This window comes from Astatotilapia calliptera, chromosome 3, assembly GCF_900246225.1.
Source record: "Astatotilapia calliptera chromosome 3, fAstCal1.2, whole genome shotgun sequence".
In the NCBI taxonomy this organism is placed as follows: Eukaryota; Metazoa; Chordata; class Actinopteri; order Cichliformes; family Cichlidae; genus Astatotilapia; species Astatotilapia calliptera.
In genome coordinates, this window is record NC_039304.1 from 24,048,576 (window position 1) to 24,067,600 (window position 19,025).

The window sequence follows — 19,025 nt, forward strand, 5'->3', positions numbered from 1 at the left end:
TTGGCCTCTGGCCCTTTAAATTCTGAGGGGCTGTAACTTTGGTTTCTTTTGGTAAATTTGCATGATTGACACCTCTTTTTAATCGTTTGAGCCAATAGAATCACAGTAATGATTCCACGTTCCTGTCACTTCAACCAATCAGAACTTGCAAGGCCAAACTCAACGTGGCCCCAAAATTACTACATGTGACCTCCATCCAGTCACGTGTCTGTAGGTGGGTCTAAAATGTAGGTTGTTGACGGAAATGGCTCTGATGCCATTAGTTAGCCGTGGAAACTGCTGATAATCACGTGGCTAAGAGCTAACTGCGAAATCTGAACAGTAAGCCATTTTCTGTGTTTTTGTGGTCTTCTTTTGCGGCTCGTTCAGTGAATTTTGGTCAGAGTGTTGTGAAACTTGGTGTTTGGAATCGTTGATATCTCTGGAAGATAACTCACCTTTCTTTAGCCGGTTACATAAAGTCTGGAGAATTTCTTGTTTGGTTTTGTTTGTTTAGCGGACATTTACGTAACTGTTCGTTTAATCATGACTTGTTTTCGTTCTGTTTAGTTTTTGTAGAAATGGTTTATATGAGATTTTAACTGAGATTCAGAGGTTTTTGTGGATACCGCACATGTTCGGACTTATATTTCTGACACCGTGTTATAACTGATTAAACGTGAGCTCCTCCTTTTTACCCCTGGTAGCGGGCGTGGGGCTTAAAAGCCTAACATTACCATGTCGTTCTTGGCAATGTTGAGTTTGTGGAAACTTTTGTCCAAAACGGTCGCTGGTTTGAATCTGTGCAGTGGCAGAAAAGGTTTCAGCATCTATGTCATTGATCTTCTCACACTGCGTGTACTACATGTCAACTGATGTGTCTTGACCTGATGTTTTTGAACCTGCAGCTGCTACTCTGAGCATCCATCCCGGCAGGTCAGTCTTCTTTTATTATGAAACCGTGACTCTGAGCTGTGCAGTGCCAGGCAGCTTCAGCAGCTGGACAGTGAAGAGAAACACCTCCACAAGGTCTTCTGTTTCATGTGAAACCTGGGGCCAATTAAATGGATCATCCTGCACCATCAAAGGTGTCTACCCATCAGACAGTGGAGTGTACTGGTGCGAGTCTGACAGCAGGGAGTGCAGCAACACCATCAACATCACAGTGGCAAGTAAGCTTGCTAAGTAATGTCAGATTGTTGATGTTGTATCTTAAGTAAAAATAAAATTAACGCATTTTGCAATTTTTTTTAACTAAGAACAAAACCAGAGTCAGAGACCACAGTTTCTCTCTCTGCATTTCAGCTGGTGTCATCCTGCAGGGTCCTGCTGTTCCTCTGACTGAGGGAGACAGTGTGACACTAAACTGCTCCTATAAGGAAAAATATGCAAAGGAGTCTACGTCCAATTTCAGTACTGCTTTCTACAGAAATGGTACTTTTTTTGAAAAAAAAGCCTGAAGGAAGGTTGGGCCTTATCCATGTGTCCAAGGAGAACGAAGGCTTCTACAAGTGTGAACATCCCACAAAAGGAGAGTCACCAGTGGTTTGGCTGGAAGTGAGAGGTGAGGATGATGTTAGATTTCATGAAGCTTTCGTCTGACAGCTTATAAATACTGTTGCATACATAAAGCAGTTTCATTTATAACTTGGTGATTAAATGGGATGTTTTTTGTATAAACCTGACCACAACTTATTAGCAAAACTTGTATCACCATAATGCACCAGTATGTCTACCCCTCTATGCTGCCTGGTGAAAGCCAGGTTTAAAGCTGTAAGTTTTAAAGAGTAAACTAAATCTTAACATTTCCGGGACATTGATTAACCTAAAGTTTTATATTCCTAAATCAAAAGTTAACCAAGTAGTTTTCAGTTTTATTCTCGCTGTTTATCGTCACTTCTAAGATAAGATAAGATAAAACTTTATTAATCCCTCGGGTGGGTTCCTCTGGGAAATTCTGTTTCCAAAAACACAGCACCGACAGAAGTTACAGTTACAGAATATTATATATATATATACACACACACACACACACACACACACACACACACACACACACACACACACACACACACACACACACACACACACACACACACATATATATAAATACAGAGACATATATAAATACAGAGACAAATATAAATAAAATATACAAAGGGGATAAATAGAATAAATAGGAATAAAAATAAAAAATACAAGTGAATTGCACATTTCAAGTATTGAGGTCTATTGCACCATTGACTATTAACAAAAGTATTGCACAAAAGGTATTGCACAGTGAGGTGCAGAGGCACTGCAGCTTAGTTGTCCCCCCCCTCCTGTTTCCCCTCCCTCTCCCCTCCAGAGAGGAGTTAAACAGTCTGATGGCGTGTGGGACAAAGGAGTTTTTAAGTCTGTTAGTTCTTGTCTTGGGGAGAAGCAACCTGTCACTGAACAGACTCTTCTGGTTGTTAATGGCCGTGTGCAGAGGATGCCCAGCATTGTTCATAATGTCCAGCAGTTTCTTTAGTGTCCTTTTCTCTGCCACTGTCTCCCACCTCCAGCTGTGAGGTGGGAGAAGTGATGTGTTATCTTGTCCAAACTATATATCACAGCAGCTGTAACTATCATTTTGTAATTCCCCCTTTCATTCTTCCTGTTATCCTTTTGCCATAACTCACACTCATCTCTGCCCACAGCACCTTGCCTGCACTCTCTTCTTTGCCTCTCTTGTGCACTGTCTCCCACATTCACAAACATGTATTCTAGCTTACTTCTAGGGACTTTCATTCATCTTATCTCCAGAACTTACCTCCACCTCCCCAGGCTCTCTTCCACCTGTTCCCCACTCTCTTAATACAAATTTCAGTGTCATCTGCAAACATCATAGTCCACAGAAACTCCTCATCTGTCAGCTTGTCCATCACCATCTCAAATAAGAAGGAGCTCAGAGCTGATCTCTGATGTCATCCCAACCCCATCATAAACCCATCTGTTATTCCCCCTCATGACTGTCTCATCCTGTTACATGTCCTGCAACACCCTTCTCGTGTACTTCTCTGACACTGACGTCCTGACTTCTGCACACAGTACACAGTACAAAGTCACTATGTTGCACTCTATCACATGCTTTTTCTGGTGTCTTAGAGTCCTAGGGTCTAGAGAAGACACTAGAGACATAACCAGTTCTTTTCTTAAACACACAACTATGATGTAAATGAAGCTGGTATTTGGCAAATAAATGCTTTAATCGATGTCCCAGAATGAGAACACACTGCCGGCCGACATCCCTACTAAAAAAGAAAATAAATAAAAAGGTCAAAAGAGAAATGTGCTAGAATTTTAGATTTGGTTTAAAATATTTATGGAGTAATTTGCTTTCTTATCCAGAAATGAAATGACTGTGTGTTTCGTTATAAAACCAATCTGAAAAATCTAACTACTGTAGCAAATGAAATGAAATGTCACTGGAAGCGTGTCACCAACATGAAGCGTGTCAGGTTTTTTCACATATATGAGCTGCTTCCTGGATATGCAGCGGTTCTACCACAGGAAGTGGTACTGTAGGCCAGGTATAAGGTTTGTCATACATCTCATATCTTTATGCTGAAAACTTTGACTCATTTCACAGAAGCTCTGTTTTTCATGTCCTGATGTGGTTCCTTGAAATGTTTTGGTGAAATGCACAGTAATCTCTGCATATGTATCAACACGAAATATGGATTTTAAATTAACGTTTTTTATGAAACACTCGCTCTAAACAGAAGAACTGATGATAAAACTTTATCTCCTAACAGAGAATAATATTCCCGTGACCACCCCTGATCCTGATCCTACTCCTCCGATCGCTCTGCCCAAACTTTTGAGCACCATCCTGCTGTTCATCCTCTACACCTGTATACTCATACTGGCTGTGTACACCTACAGGAAGTGGGCTCAAGGTAAGAAAACTTCAAAAAATTCTGATTATGTTGGTTTATGTCAATTTTCCTAAAGGGGTCAGAGGACATAGGTGCTGAAGAAATGTCAAAAATGAATTATTATCATATATAATGAGTAAACTTTACAAAAACTAAAATTTCACTCTGGACATTAAGTTCACAATGTCAGACTTTTAACCCATTAGCCCGTGCACATGGTGCCACCTTAGTTGCAGGGTTACTTGCAGATGCTGCGCCTCTCTTAGTGATCTTTAACATGCACTTTTTGGAAGGCCTTTACAGCAATACGACAGTGGAGAGAAGACATGAAAGCTGGGAGCAGAACTCAGAGTAAAAGCTCAGGTTTCTGTATTAGCTTTATGACATATGCATCACCTGCTGAACCCAGTGAGCTAAACCACTGCTGTAAATGTGCGTTCTTATTGAGAGTATAATAACTCTTAAACCTCCAGAGTTGTTTTGGTATTTGTCTCTGTATCTTGCAATGCTTTGGGAGATCATTGAAGAAAAGTAGCATTACCTCACTCTGTCACTATTTGTAAATACATTTCTGAAGTTCAGTTTTAGATCCATGACGTTCAGGCTGGATTTTATTACTTTAGTCATCAGGCACAAAAGTTGCTTTAAAGATGGAATCTGACTGCATGAGGTTGCAGACCTGAAGCATCAGGCATCAACCTGATGCTTGAACCCAAAAAGTTGATTCTGCTCATCTGGACGTAATGTTTTCAGTGGTAGAAACATTTGGTCACTCATCCAAGTGACTTCTTCAGTCTCAGCTGACTGCACGTTTCCCCAACCTTACAGCTTGTAATGAGTAGGCCTCACCTTTTTTTAAAAAAAATCAAGAGCTTTGAAAAGAATGAGCAAAATGATAAAATCCAACATTAAGGTCTGAAATATGAAATTATGTAATCGTAATGGAATTTCAGTGCTGATTGTTGTGTTTCCCATCTTGGCACCAAGTATTTATGGGTTTAATGCAGTGCTGTGAGCCAAAATGTCATTTTTTTATCTGTCTGTGTGAATGTATTGGTGGTAGAGCAGGTTATTTACCAGTCAGAAGGCTACAGTAGAGGTTACTGCTTACTTCACCCTCCATTAAATCTAAAATGTCCTCTTTTTCATGCAGGCCTGGACATCGTCACTGTCAGAATTTCACCATTTTACTTTTGCTTCTTAAGCTGCTGCTTGGTGGGCATTTGGAGCCAGAACAAGCTAATGATATCAGACCTAACACATAGATAACGATCATCATGTCACCTGAAGGCAACGTCTGTTTGACTGAGTGAAACCATAGAGTAGAAACAGTTATTATAATCTTTGGTTCAGTCTAACCACATTAAGGGGAGCGGGGCCTCCACAGTGGTGCAAAGTCAAATGACACCATGTGATGCAGCCCCCTGGTGGTGTCTGAGTATGTTCATGCTCCTGCAGCGAGGATGGATGTTCACTTGTTTGCATCACATTTCACAGCAAAGTTTCCAGCTGCTGTTGAGTCATTTCTGTGGCAGAACAGCTGACAGACAGTTATCTGATATCCTTGTTACAGTCAATGAGGTGGAAACAGAGCTGGTTCTCTGGAAACAATAGGTGTTGTTGTTGCTGTTGTATGAAGCAGCTTATACGTGACTAAATGTCATCTTTGAAAAATGTCGCACTATAAATAGTTTTTGTTCTTCCTGCAGCTCGAGCTGAGGCTAAAAGGAAATGGCCTGATCGTCTCTAACTCGAGTGCAGGAAGAAGATGATCAACAATCAACATATCACTGGGATTAAAGCAATAGTCTTACACTGATCCTTTCAACCTTAATAACCTCTCAGCAGCAATGATGTTCGATTTTGTATGAATCTAAAATTATATAAACTGAACAGAAAACTGTCTCATTTTTGCATTTGATGAGTTTTATGTTTAAAGGACAAATTGAGTGTCACAATGTTATGAAGAAGCACTCTGAGAGTGCAAACCTTCACCAGGGCCGCTCACGCTCCAGGCTGCACTTGTTTTATATAGGATTGTATATACAAACTAGTATATTGTCTTTTATAAACCTGTTGTAAGAGATTTGTCAAATACTTCTTTAATTTATAATTTGTCCTGTGGTTTAATGTATCATTTTATGCATCAGTGTCTGTCTGTATTACTGCTGTTCTAAATACATCAAAAAATATATGTTCTTACTTTTAGAAACATTACTCTTGTGTTACTCTGTAACCTGGCATTAACTATCTGCTGTGGTAAGTGGGATGAAGAAATAACCAGTAACCAGGCAGATGTGCCTTTGACATCAAAAAATTTGAAAAATAGTCTCACAAATGTCCTCATCAGCATTGTGTCTGTCTCCACCTTGTGGGCATTTTTACACTTGTTGCTTATTTTAATGCAATCTGAACATTTTATATAAAGTAATTAAAATACTTATAATGTTGGTTTAGAAAGTTCCTTTCATAAAAGATGACCCAGCGTCCCCTCTGGTGAGTAATTAAATAATCAAACACTGAAGTGGCTTAAGTCAGACAGCTCTTATTTTTGCTGACAGAAACTTTGGGGACATTCACTGAGTAACCTTTAAAACCGTAGAAAGCAAAACTGGCCATCTGAGCACACTTCCTGAATTTAAGAATTAAAACTGAAACATGGATGTTGATTTAAAGAAGAAAGAGGCAAAATGTTTTATTCTCCCACACACTGTGGACTTGTTTTTTTCTATAATATGAAATCCATGGAGTCTCTTCTCACTTTCTCACTGTGGACTCTCATCCACTGCTTGGATTTCGTTAAAGGTAAATCAATATGTTTCTTATACAAATGTTACTTTTAGTTCTTTTTACACGAGTTTATGGTTTGTGAGTCATGAGCTTTTTTCAGTGCAGCGTGAACATTAATAATCCTCTTATCATTTGTCTTCACTGTGTAACTGCATAGGCTTCTGAGTGTTTTGACACTCTGTGGTACTTTTTGGAAATCACAGAAGTTCTTAGTTGGAGTTCAGATCTGTGGAACATCAGGGGAATAAAATGGGTCTGTGGGTTTTATCCTAGTAGCTCAGGGTACTGTTGGCTAAACAGTGGATGCCAGTTTGCCCCTCCAATGATACAGCCCAGCAGACCGTGACTGTTATATATAAGCATGTACAGCAGAATAATATACATCTTAATCCAATTTTAGTTATAATGGTTGTTGTAGCTCGTCTCTTCATATTTGCTGGTCTAATGGAATATTTATTCTGACTCTCATGTTAATCTTTTGTGAGTCTCCCGTCTCTTTTAGCACTTACGATCAGTGCAGGTTACTTCTCTGATATTCATGTCATTGATCTCCACATACTGCATTTAGTCTACTGCATGTTAACTGATGTGTCTCGACCTGATGTTTTTGAACCTGCAGCTGCTACTCTGAGCATCCATCTAGGCAGGTCAGTCTTCTTTTATTATGAAACCGTGACTCTGAGCTGTGCAGTGCCAGGCAGCTTCAGCAGCTGGACAGTGAAGAGAAACACCTCCACAAGGTCTTCTGTTTCATGTGAGACCTGGGGCCAATTAAATGAATTTTCCTGCACCATCTGATGGCTTTTAGGAACAGTTATCTGGTAGTCTAGGAGTAAAAACAAAATCAGAACAGTCATCATCCTGTTTCAGTTTTGGTGCCTACGTAACCCATAATGCACCACAGCAGCATATAGTTCAGTCAGACATTTGAACCATAGAGTCAGATTAACCTTTAAGCTTTTTCACCCACCTACACAACAATACTCCCTAACTCCCGGTTTGCCTTTGATTTGACAAAGGCAAATAAGTTGTGGTGTGGTAAGACATGTAGATATCTTCCAGCATTGATCGTGCCTCTTCAGATGTGCAAACTGTCAGTCCCATAGGGCACAAATGCACACCCTGCTTCTCTTCAGAGGTCAAAGGTTCCATGTTTTCCTTAAATAATTTCCAATTTGATTCATCCAACCAGGGAGTAGTTTCCTGATTTACCTGAGTCCATTTTAAATGAACTTTAGCACAGAGAAGATGTTTCTGGATCGTGTTTGCATCATGGCTTCTTCTTTGTATGTTAGAGCTTTATCCTACACTTGTCAAAACACTGTGCACTGTCTTTGCACTCAGTGATTTCTGTTCCTCAGTCCATGCATTGATTTCCATGACAGCCTGTTTGTAATGAAATGCCAGATGAGAGCCAGGTCTGGACTGGTAATCTGCCATACTGAGCACTTCCCTAAGAGAGGAAAATAAAAATAAACTCACAATACGTGCAGAAAAATGTGTAAAGTAAACAACATCTTAGCTGTCAGGGCTACTGGTGCACCATCAAGGGTAGTACCAGCACAGCTAGTAACAAGCCCTCTCAGTCACAGGAGATGTGCAGGAGGAAGGACCATGGTCGTGACAAAAGAGTGAGGAAGGTAAAGTTAACGTAACAGCACTTGGCACCTATTCTAAAGTTGTTCCACAGTTTTTAGAAGCAATCTTGTGCCACTACATGAAATGTCAATTTTCTTTATTTACTTTTCATGTAACATTTGTTCCTAAATAGAAAAGATGATGACAAAACCGTTTCTGTGTCACAACTCGAGCTCCGTCTATTACACTTTGTGAAACAGATCCTTGGTTGTGGCTCATCAGATGACCTCAGGCATGTTTGTTTGTTGATGTTCATTAAGTGAAGACAGATATTGATGTTTTCAGCACAAATGTCACAGCAGATAAAGACAGACAATTATCATCAGGGATTCTTATTGTTGTTAATGAGGTCAGAGGTCAGAGCTAGTTCTCATGGCAACAATAGAAAGTGCCACTTTTGTATAGCACTGCTTATATGGGATTAAATTCTGCTTTTAAAAAAGGTCCCACTACATAAAGTTTACATTGGATGAGTTTTTTGTTTAAAAGACAAAAACAATGATTATGTCAATGTCAAAATGTAAATAAGCTTCATGCTAGGCTTCATAGGTCAATACTGGCACTTCTCATGCTAATGTAGTAATGTTTGTCTCTATTATTATGGTTAAAATCAAATAAAAAGTAATGTATGTGCACCACCTCTTTTAACTGACATCACTTTAAAATCAAGATGTCAGAGCACTTATTTGATGCTGACTGAACTCCTCTCTCTCCTCATCTGTTCATCACATCTGCTTGGATCTGTGGCAGGAGGAACTAAGATTGTTTGAAGACAAGGCCAGGAAAAAAGCCTGTTCTTTTGCAGTCCAACACAACAAATACAGAAACAGTATGCACCAAACCTCTGGTAAACGTTCTGGAAAATAGCATAGGAATTGGTCCATTAATACATTTCAATTTCCCACCAGTTTCTAGTATCTGAACATGTAATATGCATAAAATCAGAATGTGATTCTTTGTAATTATTTTTTTTCAAATAATGTAAAGTCAATTACCCAGTAGCAATCAAATCCATTTGCTACCTGACACCAAATTGGTATAGTGTACTTTTCAGCATGAAGGTACTGAGGAAGACTCTGGTTTTAAAGTGTGATGCACTGATGTCCCTGAGCAGCAGTCCTGTGGTTGTTTTTTTTTTTTTTTTTGAGTAACTGCTGTTTCAAACCCAGCCTCTATTTTTAGCCTGGTGGTTCTGAATAAACTACATTTTGTCCGGGAAACACAAAGTACTGAGGATAATGCTTCTGATCAGAATTTCCGACTGGTGTGATGAAACTTTCCTTTGTCATAAAAGCAGAATCCCTGGTGGAACCTGTATTTTATTTTCCAATGAATTTACTCCTCTTTTGATTGCCATTAATAAAGTAATTGCAGGTCACACTACATAAAATAAAAAAAAGATGTTTTTATAAATGTGTGTGCTCCAACCTCAATTCCATTGTTTCCTTTCCAGGACTATGGCCATTTCCACATTATTTTTTTCTACAGACTTTTATTATTGGTTTCAGATGCAGTAAAAAAAAGGAAACTTATCTTTAAGTTAGTACTCACATGAAGACATTTTTTAATTGTTTCTTGATTTATAGAAATGTTTTGTTGTATTTTGTTTAAATAACTGCTTCAGGGAATACCTGATCTCATTCTCTGAGTGGATGAGGTATACGGGTGGGTCTGGGGATGCAGAATGACTCCATTGTGCTGCGCATTAGGTTGTCTGAGGTTTTTCTGAGGAACTGCTACCAGCTCGGGTCAGGAGCACCTGACTCACCACTCCTCAGTGAAGGAGTTTAGTTTGGCTGTTGGATAGTTGATCGGGTGTGGCATTGCAAAATGAGGCTCCGGCAAGATACTGAGTAGCTAAACCTACACGCTGAGAAAGTCCAGAATGGAAAGATAAAGAAAAGATAAGATAAAGAAGCCCTAAAAACAAAGTAACTGAACATTCTGAATATAATTATGGGTGATTTAGCAGAGAGTGTGCTTTGGATAAAGCATGTTAAGATTGGTGGTGAATGCTAAGTAGAAAACACAAAAAAAAGGAAAAAGAGACAGAAAGCATAGACAAAAGTTTCTTGCATTAATGGATGAATGAGGCATGTTGTGTAAAGTGCTTCAAGTGCTCAAGTACAATAAAAAAAGTGCTATGTAAAAACTAGTCCATTTACAATCACCAGTGTTCCATCATTCATCAGAAACGAAGCAGGAGTTGTCTAAGCATGCACAGCTCCTCTCTGCTATTAAAATCATGCTTCTTGGCTGCAAATCTCCTTGCTTAAAACATTGTTTTCTCCTTTAAAATACAGGTTTTAATGACTCTCACGGGGGATAAAGAATTGAGCATTGCTTTTCAAGATTGAATCGATAACTTTTACTTTGTTCTTCATATAGTATCTGAAAATATGAAATGCTTCAGATGCGGGATGGGGGAGCATCCCAAGTAGAGACAGCTGAACAAGTAGGTAACAAACAGATGAATGTAGATATGGAAAAAGGCACAAGGCAAGTGATAAAAAAGGAAAAGAGTGAAAAGATGAAAGAACTTTACATGCAATGTGGTGAACAGTGTTGGTCAAGTTACTTGAAAAAAGTAATCAGTAACTAATTAATGATTACTTCCCCCCAAAAGTAATCCCATTACTTTATTGATTACTTATTTTCAAAAGTAATTAGTTACTTAGTTACTTATTATAACATGATTTATACCCTGAGTAGGTAGCGATAGATCTTTCAGCCCAATTCTACTTTTCTGCATAATCCATCATATAAAATGTAATCAAATGAAAAACCTCTTTTTAAAACTTGTTTTATTAGTTTTAACCTTTTAACTTTATGCATCAAGCAAAAAATAAATTATATGCAACATTCTCTGACTGGAAGAAATTTGTTTAACATTTAAACCTATTTTCTGCACATTCCTGCACATAAAATAAGATTTATTTTGTGTTTACACTCACTCTTTCAAATAGATGCAAGTAAAACACAGCAGAAAATAAATAAAATCAAAGACTCAGCGGTCCTGTTGCTCTATTTTCACCTGTTTAGCAGGCGGATGTTTGCCCTGGTGCAGGTGAGCCGCAGCGGTTATGTCAGTGGAAGAATCTCTGTGAATTTCCCATTACGTCGTTGCGCACTCGGTGCTTGCTCGGAAGTTTAGGGGGTTTTTTTGCTGCAAAAAGAAGTTTTCTTCCCACGCAGTGAACACAGGACGCTAATGTTTTTGTCACTTTTTACAGAATCAAACTCAAAGTAAGGTCAGTACTTCCACGCTTTAAACACTGCACGCTCATACTCTCTCCCACACTCGATATATTATCCAGTGTTCCTCTGCACACAGCTGTTTAACACAGCGTGCTTACGGGAAAGTAACAGTAATCTAATTACCTTTTTTGCAATAGTAATCCCTTACTTTACTTGTTACTTGAAAAAGTAATCGGATTACAGTAACGTGTTACTGCCCATCTCTGGTGGTGAAACGGTGGATGTTGGTGGAATGAAGGAACAGACAGGCTAAATTCTTTCATAGTAACTCAGTCAGTGTGGGAGGAGGAGGATGTTGTAATGGATGAAGACTTTCAATTTTTATATAAAGAGGAAGAACATTAAAACTAAACAACAAAAACGTGAGGTGAAAAAGGTCTTGAAGGGACATTCAAAAGTCCCTCTGTGTCATTCACACATGGTGAATCAGAGGTAGAAGGTTAAAATAAAAAAGAGAATAACTATTTCTTTGTTAAAATTAGAAAGTTTTTGGAAGACACAACAGGATCCATAAAGATGATTCACCTGGATCCACTTCCCCAAGAGCTTAGGTTCTCTGCCAGAGTCAATATGAAAAACACAGCAGGGCTTGGACAGGAAAAAGACAGTAATGAGGGTGATGCTGCTGACTATAAGAGAGAGTTCATGTGTCATTTCACTTAGTCATGAAAGTCATAAAAGTAGCGTCACTGATGGAATATGTATTTGCATTTCCAATGAATTTAAGCCTCTTTCTGTTGACGTCACTGACGTATATGCAGGTCACAGTTTAAAAATCAGGCACTAAGAGAGAAACTGTGTCCCACTGTTTCCTGGACCGCGACTGTTGCCACTCTGTGTTGGAATTTGGAGACCGTTCCATTTATTTGGAGAGTTGCTTCATTCTTTCCTTCCTGGCTTCAGGTACAGTCAAACTAGGAGTTAAGTAAACCATGTTGGTTGTTTACATCAGCAGAAAACAGAAAACAAATTGTGACGTTAAATTAATGTTACAAACATTGATTATCAATTTTATTGTAGGATGATCTGAAATGGTTTGAAAATATTTGTTTGCAGTCATATGTTGTTTTCTGGAAAGAAAACACATGAAGAGAGAAATATTTGAATGGAATTATTGCTAATTATTGCGAGTCCAAAGATAATTTTTTATATAATAGCAGACTATCAAATGCTGTTAATAACACTGGTTTCAGTGTATTTTCACCAGAGCACAGCTTGTCTTTAACACACTATTCATACAAGAAGAGTATGAAAAACAGCATGCACGTCACTGCTGTTTTATTGATAGTTACAGGTTATTTCTGTAAATGTTCTGTGACAAACTCAGATTTTTTTCATCCTTTCTGTATTGAATTGATAGTAGCTTTTTTTCCCACAGAGACACTAACACCACTATGAAGCTGCTGACTCTGTGTGCACTTCTCTGTGCAATGATAGCTGTAACCACGGCTGGTGGTGAGTATTGCAGTATAATTTCCATTATTTACATATGAGTGTAGTTAAAAATACAAATTAATAGTAAAATATGCATCTTATTTATGAGAGTTAAAGCAAAGGGATTGATGCCCACAAGTGAAATACACTTTCCAGATTTTCAATAACTAATGTCATGCTGAATCCAAGATAATAGATAAGATATATAAGTTACCATTGTTACAATTAATTATATTGTCTTAATAAATACAAAGCATGCAGCTATATATATATATATATATATATATATATCAACATGAAGGAAAGACAACGCCGTGTACTTCATACACATAACTGCACACCAGTACACCACCAAACCTTTAATTATTGTTTATTTCTCAAATGTTACTTGTATGACTTGTCAGTTATTGGATATATAATAATTAAAAGTAATACAAAATAAGATATTAACCAGAGACACATGTACAACTGTTCATTTGTCCACAGCCAAGAGTCACCTGGTCAAGAGGTGCATTTATTGTCCTGATGGTTGGAATCAACCCCGGTGTCCTTACGGTTGGACTCAATTCGGTAGTCGCTGCTTTACCTACAATCAAACACCCATGAGTTGGGATTCTGCTAAGGTAATTTTATTTTACTTTTATCATCTTTAACACCTGATTGAACCACTCATTGTTTTAAAAAACCTCTGCTTTGTCCCTCTTCATTGAAGAGACACTGCTGGGGCTTGGGGGCAAACCTTGCATCAGTGCACACTTACTGGGAGCACCAAAGGCTCGTGCAGCTGCTTGGCAACACGCCAGTTTGGATTGGAGGAAGCAAAGGACTCAAGGTATATTGTCAAAAGAAAATGTTAATTCCCACCTGCAGTGAAACCTAACTAATGATAACATATACAATATTATGTCAAAAATGTCAATCAACAATCTTGGGTGGAGATCTGAGGATCTGCCTTTTAGAGATTATTAACCAGGTAAATAATATGTGAGATTTGCCAGTTAGATATACAGAAAGTTATGCGTGGTTGCATTAAAGTGAGCTGATCTGTTGGTTAGGATTACACACAGGCATGTCTGAAGTACTTTTTTTTCAAATTTTGTCTTCTACAAGGGTACTTGGTTTTGGAGTGATGGGACAGGTTCCTTTTTTTCACAATGGTGCTGGGGAGAGCCAAGCAATGGTCACTACGAGAACTGTCTGCAGATGAGTTCTCGAGGTAATTTAGAACAGTTATCAATGAGTGCTTAATGCGTATGACTGGTTGAAGTGATCAAATATACAAGCCATAAAGGCTGGTTCTTTAGGTTTTTCATTTGAATGATTTCTGCTCTTGAATCTTGTAGATTCAAATTGCTGGCTTGATTCATGGTGTGGATATCATCTGCCATCTGTCTGCGCCAAGAACATCGTCAATTGACAGTGTTGGACTGACACTCAAGCACAAAACTCCCATAAAACACACACTGATGTGTGATGGTGTTTGCTCTTTTTTGAGGAATAAAGCTTCAAGCAAACATGTCCGTCTTCTTTTGTGGCACATACACATATTTTAAGCAGTTATATGCATTATTTTTTCTCTACCTTGTATGCATGTACAAGTTATCTTGACCAGTTACCAGACCATTACACCTAAGATGTGTTGTACAATTTGTATTTACTCCCTGATGTTTAAATGTGCTGCCAGATTAGGTGAGCATGCTATGATAATTTCAACTTTTTTTAAACTACTTTCTGTCTTTCTGCCAACAATATTCTTAGTACTCTCTTTGTATACAGTAAAGTAAGAGGAAACTAAGATTTTTCTCTACATGACAATTACAATACAAGGAAACATATCTGTAGCTTGCTGTGCATGTACTCATCTCTGAGCACAGGGAAAATGACAAAAATGAAGGCCTAAATCCTTGATAGTAAGCATAATAAAACACAATAATCTAATGATTTATTGATGATTATACAAGGTTCGATCCTGGATTAATGATTATTTTCAGTTTCTTTCTGGCCACATTCCTTTAGTTTAGCATTATTCAGTATTTTCCTTGCATTCTTATTATTCCTATACTGATAACATTCAGCTATATATGCTGAGGTTCACCGATTGGACAGGTTGTCCACCCTGTTTATCCCAGATTAGTGACTGACTCCTGCCTTCTTTTAAACTCTGGCAAGACTGAGGCTAGCATTGTAGCACCTCCTGATGTTAATTCAAGAATCACTCAAGTCATTCCCTCCTTTTCTGCAAAGACCAGTGTTTGTAATATTTGATTCATCTTTAGGCTTTGACTCACATATAAAACTGATCTCATGTACCTGTTTCTTTCATTTAAGGAACATTTCTTAATTGTGACCTCCTCTTTTACACTAGAAAACTTGTTCATGCATTTGTGTCATTGCACCTAGATTATTGTATTCCCGTATTTATTGGCTTAGATAAATCGTCGCTTTCATGTCTCAAGGCAATACACGATGCTGAAGCCAGACTCTTAACACACTATAGCAAGTAACCTCATATCATCCCTATTTTATTCTCTTTTTATTAGCTCCCAGTTGATTTTAGAATTTGTTTTAAAATGTTCATGCTACTGTGGTGCCAAGGCTCTGGAAATGATTACCACTCCAGCTTACATCAAGAAATGGTTTTCTTTCATAAGAACCAACTATTTGCCTACTGTTTAAGCTTCCTGCAGCATCTGCTACTCTCCTTGTAAGCAAAGAACGTGTGAGGCATGGGTGTCCTTATGATTTCTGACCTTATCAATTTTCTGTGATTCTCACCACAACTAAAAGGAGAGCAAACAGTCCAGCAACCACAGCATGTTTCACAATGTGCTGCATGAGTATAGACATAATACAAATGTCATGAGATACAGGACTCGCTTGTTGTGCACAGCACTTGAGTAAATTACCACTGTGAATCATTTGAGTCTCAAAAGCAAAACAAAATTGTATTGAACATAAGAGGCTAGAATTGTGTACTCCATTGCATTTTGTTCATATAAGGAAGTCCAGGGCTATGGTTATGGTAGTGTATGGTTATTGCACATTATTGTTATCATTATACCTTGTTATAAATTTAAATATTATTATTGTTATTGTTGTTACCCCCAAAAAAGTACAGGGAGGTAGCCAATAAGTTCAGCTGTTAGCATTGATTAGGGCTATTGCCCTGTTGTAAAAGTTGTCCTCTGGTCTGTTTGCCCACATGTATATTATAATCTACACAAATTAAATGTGGACAAATATAAATACATGTGCCATGCCTAAGGTTACAAAACTGACAGCTAAAGCTCCTTTTAGTGGATTTGAACTATCAGCTTTTATTTTGATACTGATTGTTTTTTATATATATTTAAACCAATGAACTTAATCTTAAATGCAGCTCTGCGATCAAAAATGCTTCCTGTTGAAAAATAGTTTCACTAATGTCCTCATCATTAGTGTCTGTCTGTCTCCACCTTGTGGACATTTTGACACCTGTTGCTTGTTTCAATGCAATCTGAACACTACATATAAAGTAATATAAATACTTATAATCTTGGTCTAGAAAGTTTCATTCATAAAAGATGACCCAGTGTCTCCTCTGGTTAGTAAGATAAAATAATCAAACACTGATGCACTTTTCAATAGTTTATGTCAGCCAGCTCTTATTTTGACTGCCACGAAGAAACTTAGAGTACATTTACTGAGTAACCTTTAACCCTTTAAAGCCGGTCGGAGCGGACACGCTCCACTTTGCGTAACTATTTTGCGTAAATCCCGGTAGCACTGCAACCACGTAAGCTAGCGCAATAATATTTTTGCATATGAAACCGGAGGAGTTGTACTTACATCTTATGCCAGGGGTGTCAAACTCAAATACACAGTGGGCCAAAATTCAAAACTGGAACAAAGTCGCGGGCTAACATTAATATTTATTGAAAACAAAATCTTCCTCTAGATATAAGAATGAATCTTTTCTTATGGACTCAAACAAGTTTTGCTGAAAAACTGAATAGAATAGAATTCAACTTTATTGTCATTGCACATGCACAGGTACAGGGCAACGAAATGCAGTTTGCATCCATCCAGAAGTGCTTTAGTGATATAGATATATTACAATATATATTAGCAATAGTATAGATATGTAAGTATATTACAGAAATGGGTCTATTATGGTATGTTATAATGTACACGGTATGAAGTATGTTGTGAATATTCTATAACTAAGTATGTACAGGCTGTAGTGAGTACAAGCTATGTACTGTCACGGCCCAGCAGCACGAGGGAACAGGGATGGACACAGGCGCAGAAACCAACCTGGAAGCGAGGTGACAGAAAACAAATGATTTATTTCCGCCCACAGGTAAACAAAGGTGAAACACAAAGCGACGCCACCACACTAGTGGCGCGTAGGATTCGTCAGGGATAATGAGGGCGACCTAGACACCTCTAGGAGACGGCTGAACAGCGGGGACAGCGGGGAGGTAGAAACAGGACTAGGTAGGGACCGGGGGCATTGGTTTCAGATGGAGGGGACAGGTGGAGCGGAAAATCCGGAAGCGGTCGAGGCGTGGGGAGGCAGGCAGGTGAGCGGTGGGCCGGCAGGCCACGTTGTGTAAGCAGCAGGCGGCCCAGGTCCAGGAGGACGGGAGCGAGGGGAACAAGATCTCCACTCCGGGTGCTATCTCTGAGGACAAGAAAAGACAGGTGAGTCATCACACGGCGTTAAGACAAGGTTTAGGATGCTCCACTGAACTAACATGGGAATAGCAGATACTCAGGCGATGAGTGGTTGAGAGCGCAGGTCTGATATACCGCTGGCACGATTGCTCACAGGTGGTCAGCCAGGGAGGGGCAACCGGACTCCGCCTAAAGGAGGAGGAGCCGCTGTCTGAGACCTGCAGGTGCCCAACCAGACCATGACATGTACAGGCTATGAACAGGATATAAATATGAAAAACTATACAGAATATGAAATAAAGAACTTTACAGAAATCTGAGATATACAGCTATACAGAAATGGGAACTATGCAAGTTGTAAACAGTTGTAGGATTAAAGATTATCGAATGTACAGAATGATTATTTACACAGAGCTATACAGTAGTGCAGTTAAGATAAGTGAGATATAATTCCTACAGAGGCTATATAAAGTGCTAGTGGTTGTGAGTGGTGGTTCAGTCCATGTTATTATTGTGTGTTTGAGGGTACAGTTGTCCATTGTGGTTGTGTGTATGTTCAGTCCATGTGTTAACGTGGGTCAGATGTCAGGAGGCAGAGTTCAGGAGTCTGACAGCTGTGGGGAAGAAGCTGTTCCGGTACCTGGTGGTCTTATTCCGGAGGCTCCTGTAGCTCCTCCCAGAGGGCAGGAGGGTGAAGAGTCCATGTGATGGGTGACTGGGGTCTTTGATGATTTTCCCAGCCCTTTTCAGACACCGCTTCCTGTAGATGTCTTTTATGGCAGGAAGTGGTGATCCGGCGATGCGCTGGGCAGTTTTCACGACCCTCTGAATATGGAACAAGCAAAGCTTAATACTAAACAATATATATATTAGCTGTATAATACCAGTAGGCCAGCTCTAATAGTAATTTGGTATGGCTTCGCTGGCCAAATGTAATTAGTCTGCGGGCCCACAGGCCAGAGTTTGACACCTATGTCTTATGCCATCAGCTTGTCCTAGGTCACGGTTTCCTTCCACATATAGTTTTGCAAAAACTGCATAAAAAGCGCTTGTAGCAACAAAAACATGATATTCCAGAAACACGCTTTGCCAATCCGATCAGCTGTTTGTAACACTTCCTACGTCCATCAGCATGTGGACATGTCTGCCATGAGCTGCCCGAAACCGGAAGTGACGTCATTTTGCGGAAATGTAGTTTTTTTTACCATCGTGCACTCAAGAGCTTATACTTGTGTTTTTAAAAGTTATGTTTGACTTCATGACTTTCTGTGTCGTTTCTGGGATGCTTAGGACTCATATTGCACTGCTGGAAATAGTTTATTTTGATGCATATGCTGTTATTTTGCAAATTTGCACTATAATATT

General features: G+C 38.9%; 1 protein-coding gene and 2 long non-coding RNA genes across 5 annotated transcripts; 2 read left to right on the top strand and 1 right to left on the bottom strand.

The window, feature by feature from the left end:
• The first annotated feature begins 257 nt into the window (after window positions 1-257).
• LOC113019026 (uncharacterized) lies at window positions 258-5,997 on the top strand. Of its 2 annotated transcripts, none has more exons than XR_003271908.1 (5): window positions 258-321; window positions 888-1,151; window positions 1,285-1,543; window positions 3,759-3,902; window positions 5,591-5,997. It is a non-coding gene; the product is annotated as an uncharacterized LOC113019026 (long non-coding RNA). The 2 variants fall into 2 exon arrangements; XR_003271909.1 differs by lacking the exon at window positions 5,591-5,997 and adding an exon at window positions 5,035-5,582.
• A 653-nt stretch (window positions 5,998-6,650) lies between these two features.
• On the top strand, window positions 6,651-14,446 carry LOC113019014 (type-2 ice-structuring protein-like). Of its 2 annotated transcripts, XM_026162501.1 has the most exons (6): window positions 6,651-6,686; window positions 12,946-13,022; window positions 13,488-13,624; window positions 13,714-13,833; window positions 14,112-14,217; window positions 14,345-14,446. In XM_026162501.1, exons 2-6 carry the CDS (start codon window positions 12,962-12,964, stop codon window positions 14,416-14,418), a joined length of 498 nt encoding a protein of 165 aa, XP_026018286.1. In that variant the 5' UTR covers window positions 6,651-6,686; window positions 12,946-12,961; the 3' UTR covers window positions 14,419-14,446. The 2 variants fall into 2 exon arrangements, with proteins under 2 accessions (XP_026018286.1, XP_026018287.1); XM_026162502.1 differs by lacking the exon at window positions 6,651-6,686 and having other exon boundaries at window positions 12,890-13,022.
• A 2,863-nt stretch (window positions 14,447-17,309) lies between these two features.
• Window positions 17,310-17,901, bottom strand: LOC113019029 (uncharacterized). Its single transcript, XR_003271912.1, has 2 exons — window positions 17,741-17,901; window positions 17,310-17,667 (listed from the first exon to the last, which is right to left on the bottom strand). It is a non-coding gene; the product is annotated as an uncharacterized LOC113019029 (long non-coding RNA).
• Between the last annotated feature and the right edge of the window lie 1,124 nt (window positions 17,902-19,025).

Excerpts from the sequence above, each read along its gene's own strand:
- LOC113019014 (XM_026162501.1), top strand. The coding sequence starts at position 12,962 with ATGAAGCTGCTGACTCTGTGTGCACTTCTCTGTGCAATGATAGCTGTA. Across the intron at positions 13,625-13,713 it reads TGAGTTGGGATTCTGCTAAG|AGACACTGCTGGGGCTTGGG; the intron begins GTAATTTTATTT and ends TCTTCATTGAAG. Across the intron at positions 14,218-14,344 it reads TCTGCAGATGAGTTCTCGAG|ATTCAAATTGCTGGCTTGAT; the intron begins GTAATTTAGAAC and ends TGAATCTTGTAG.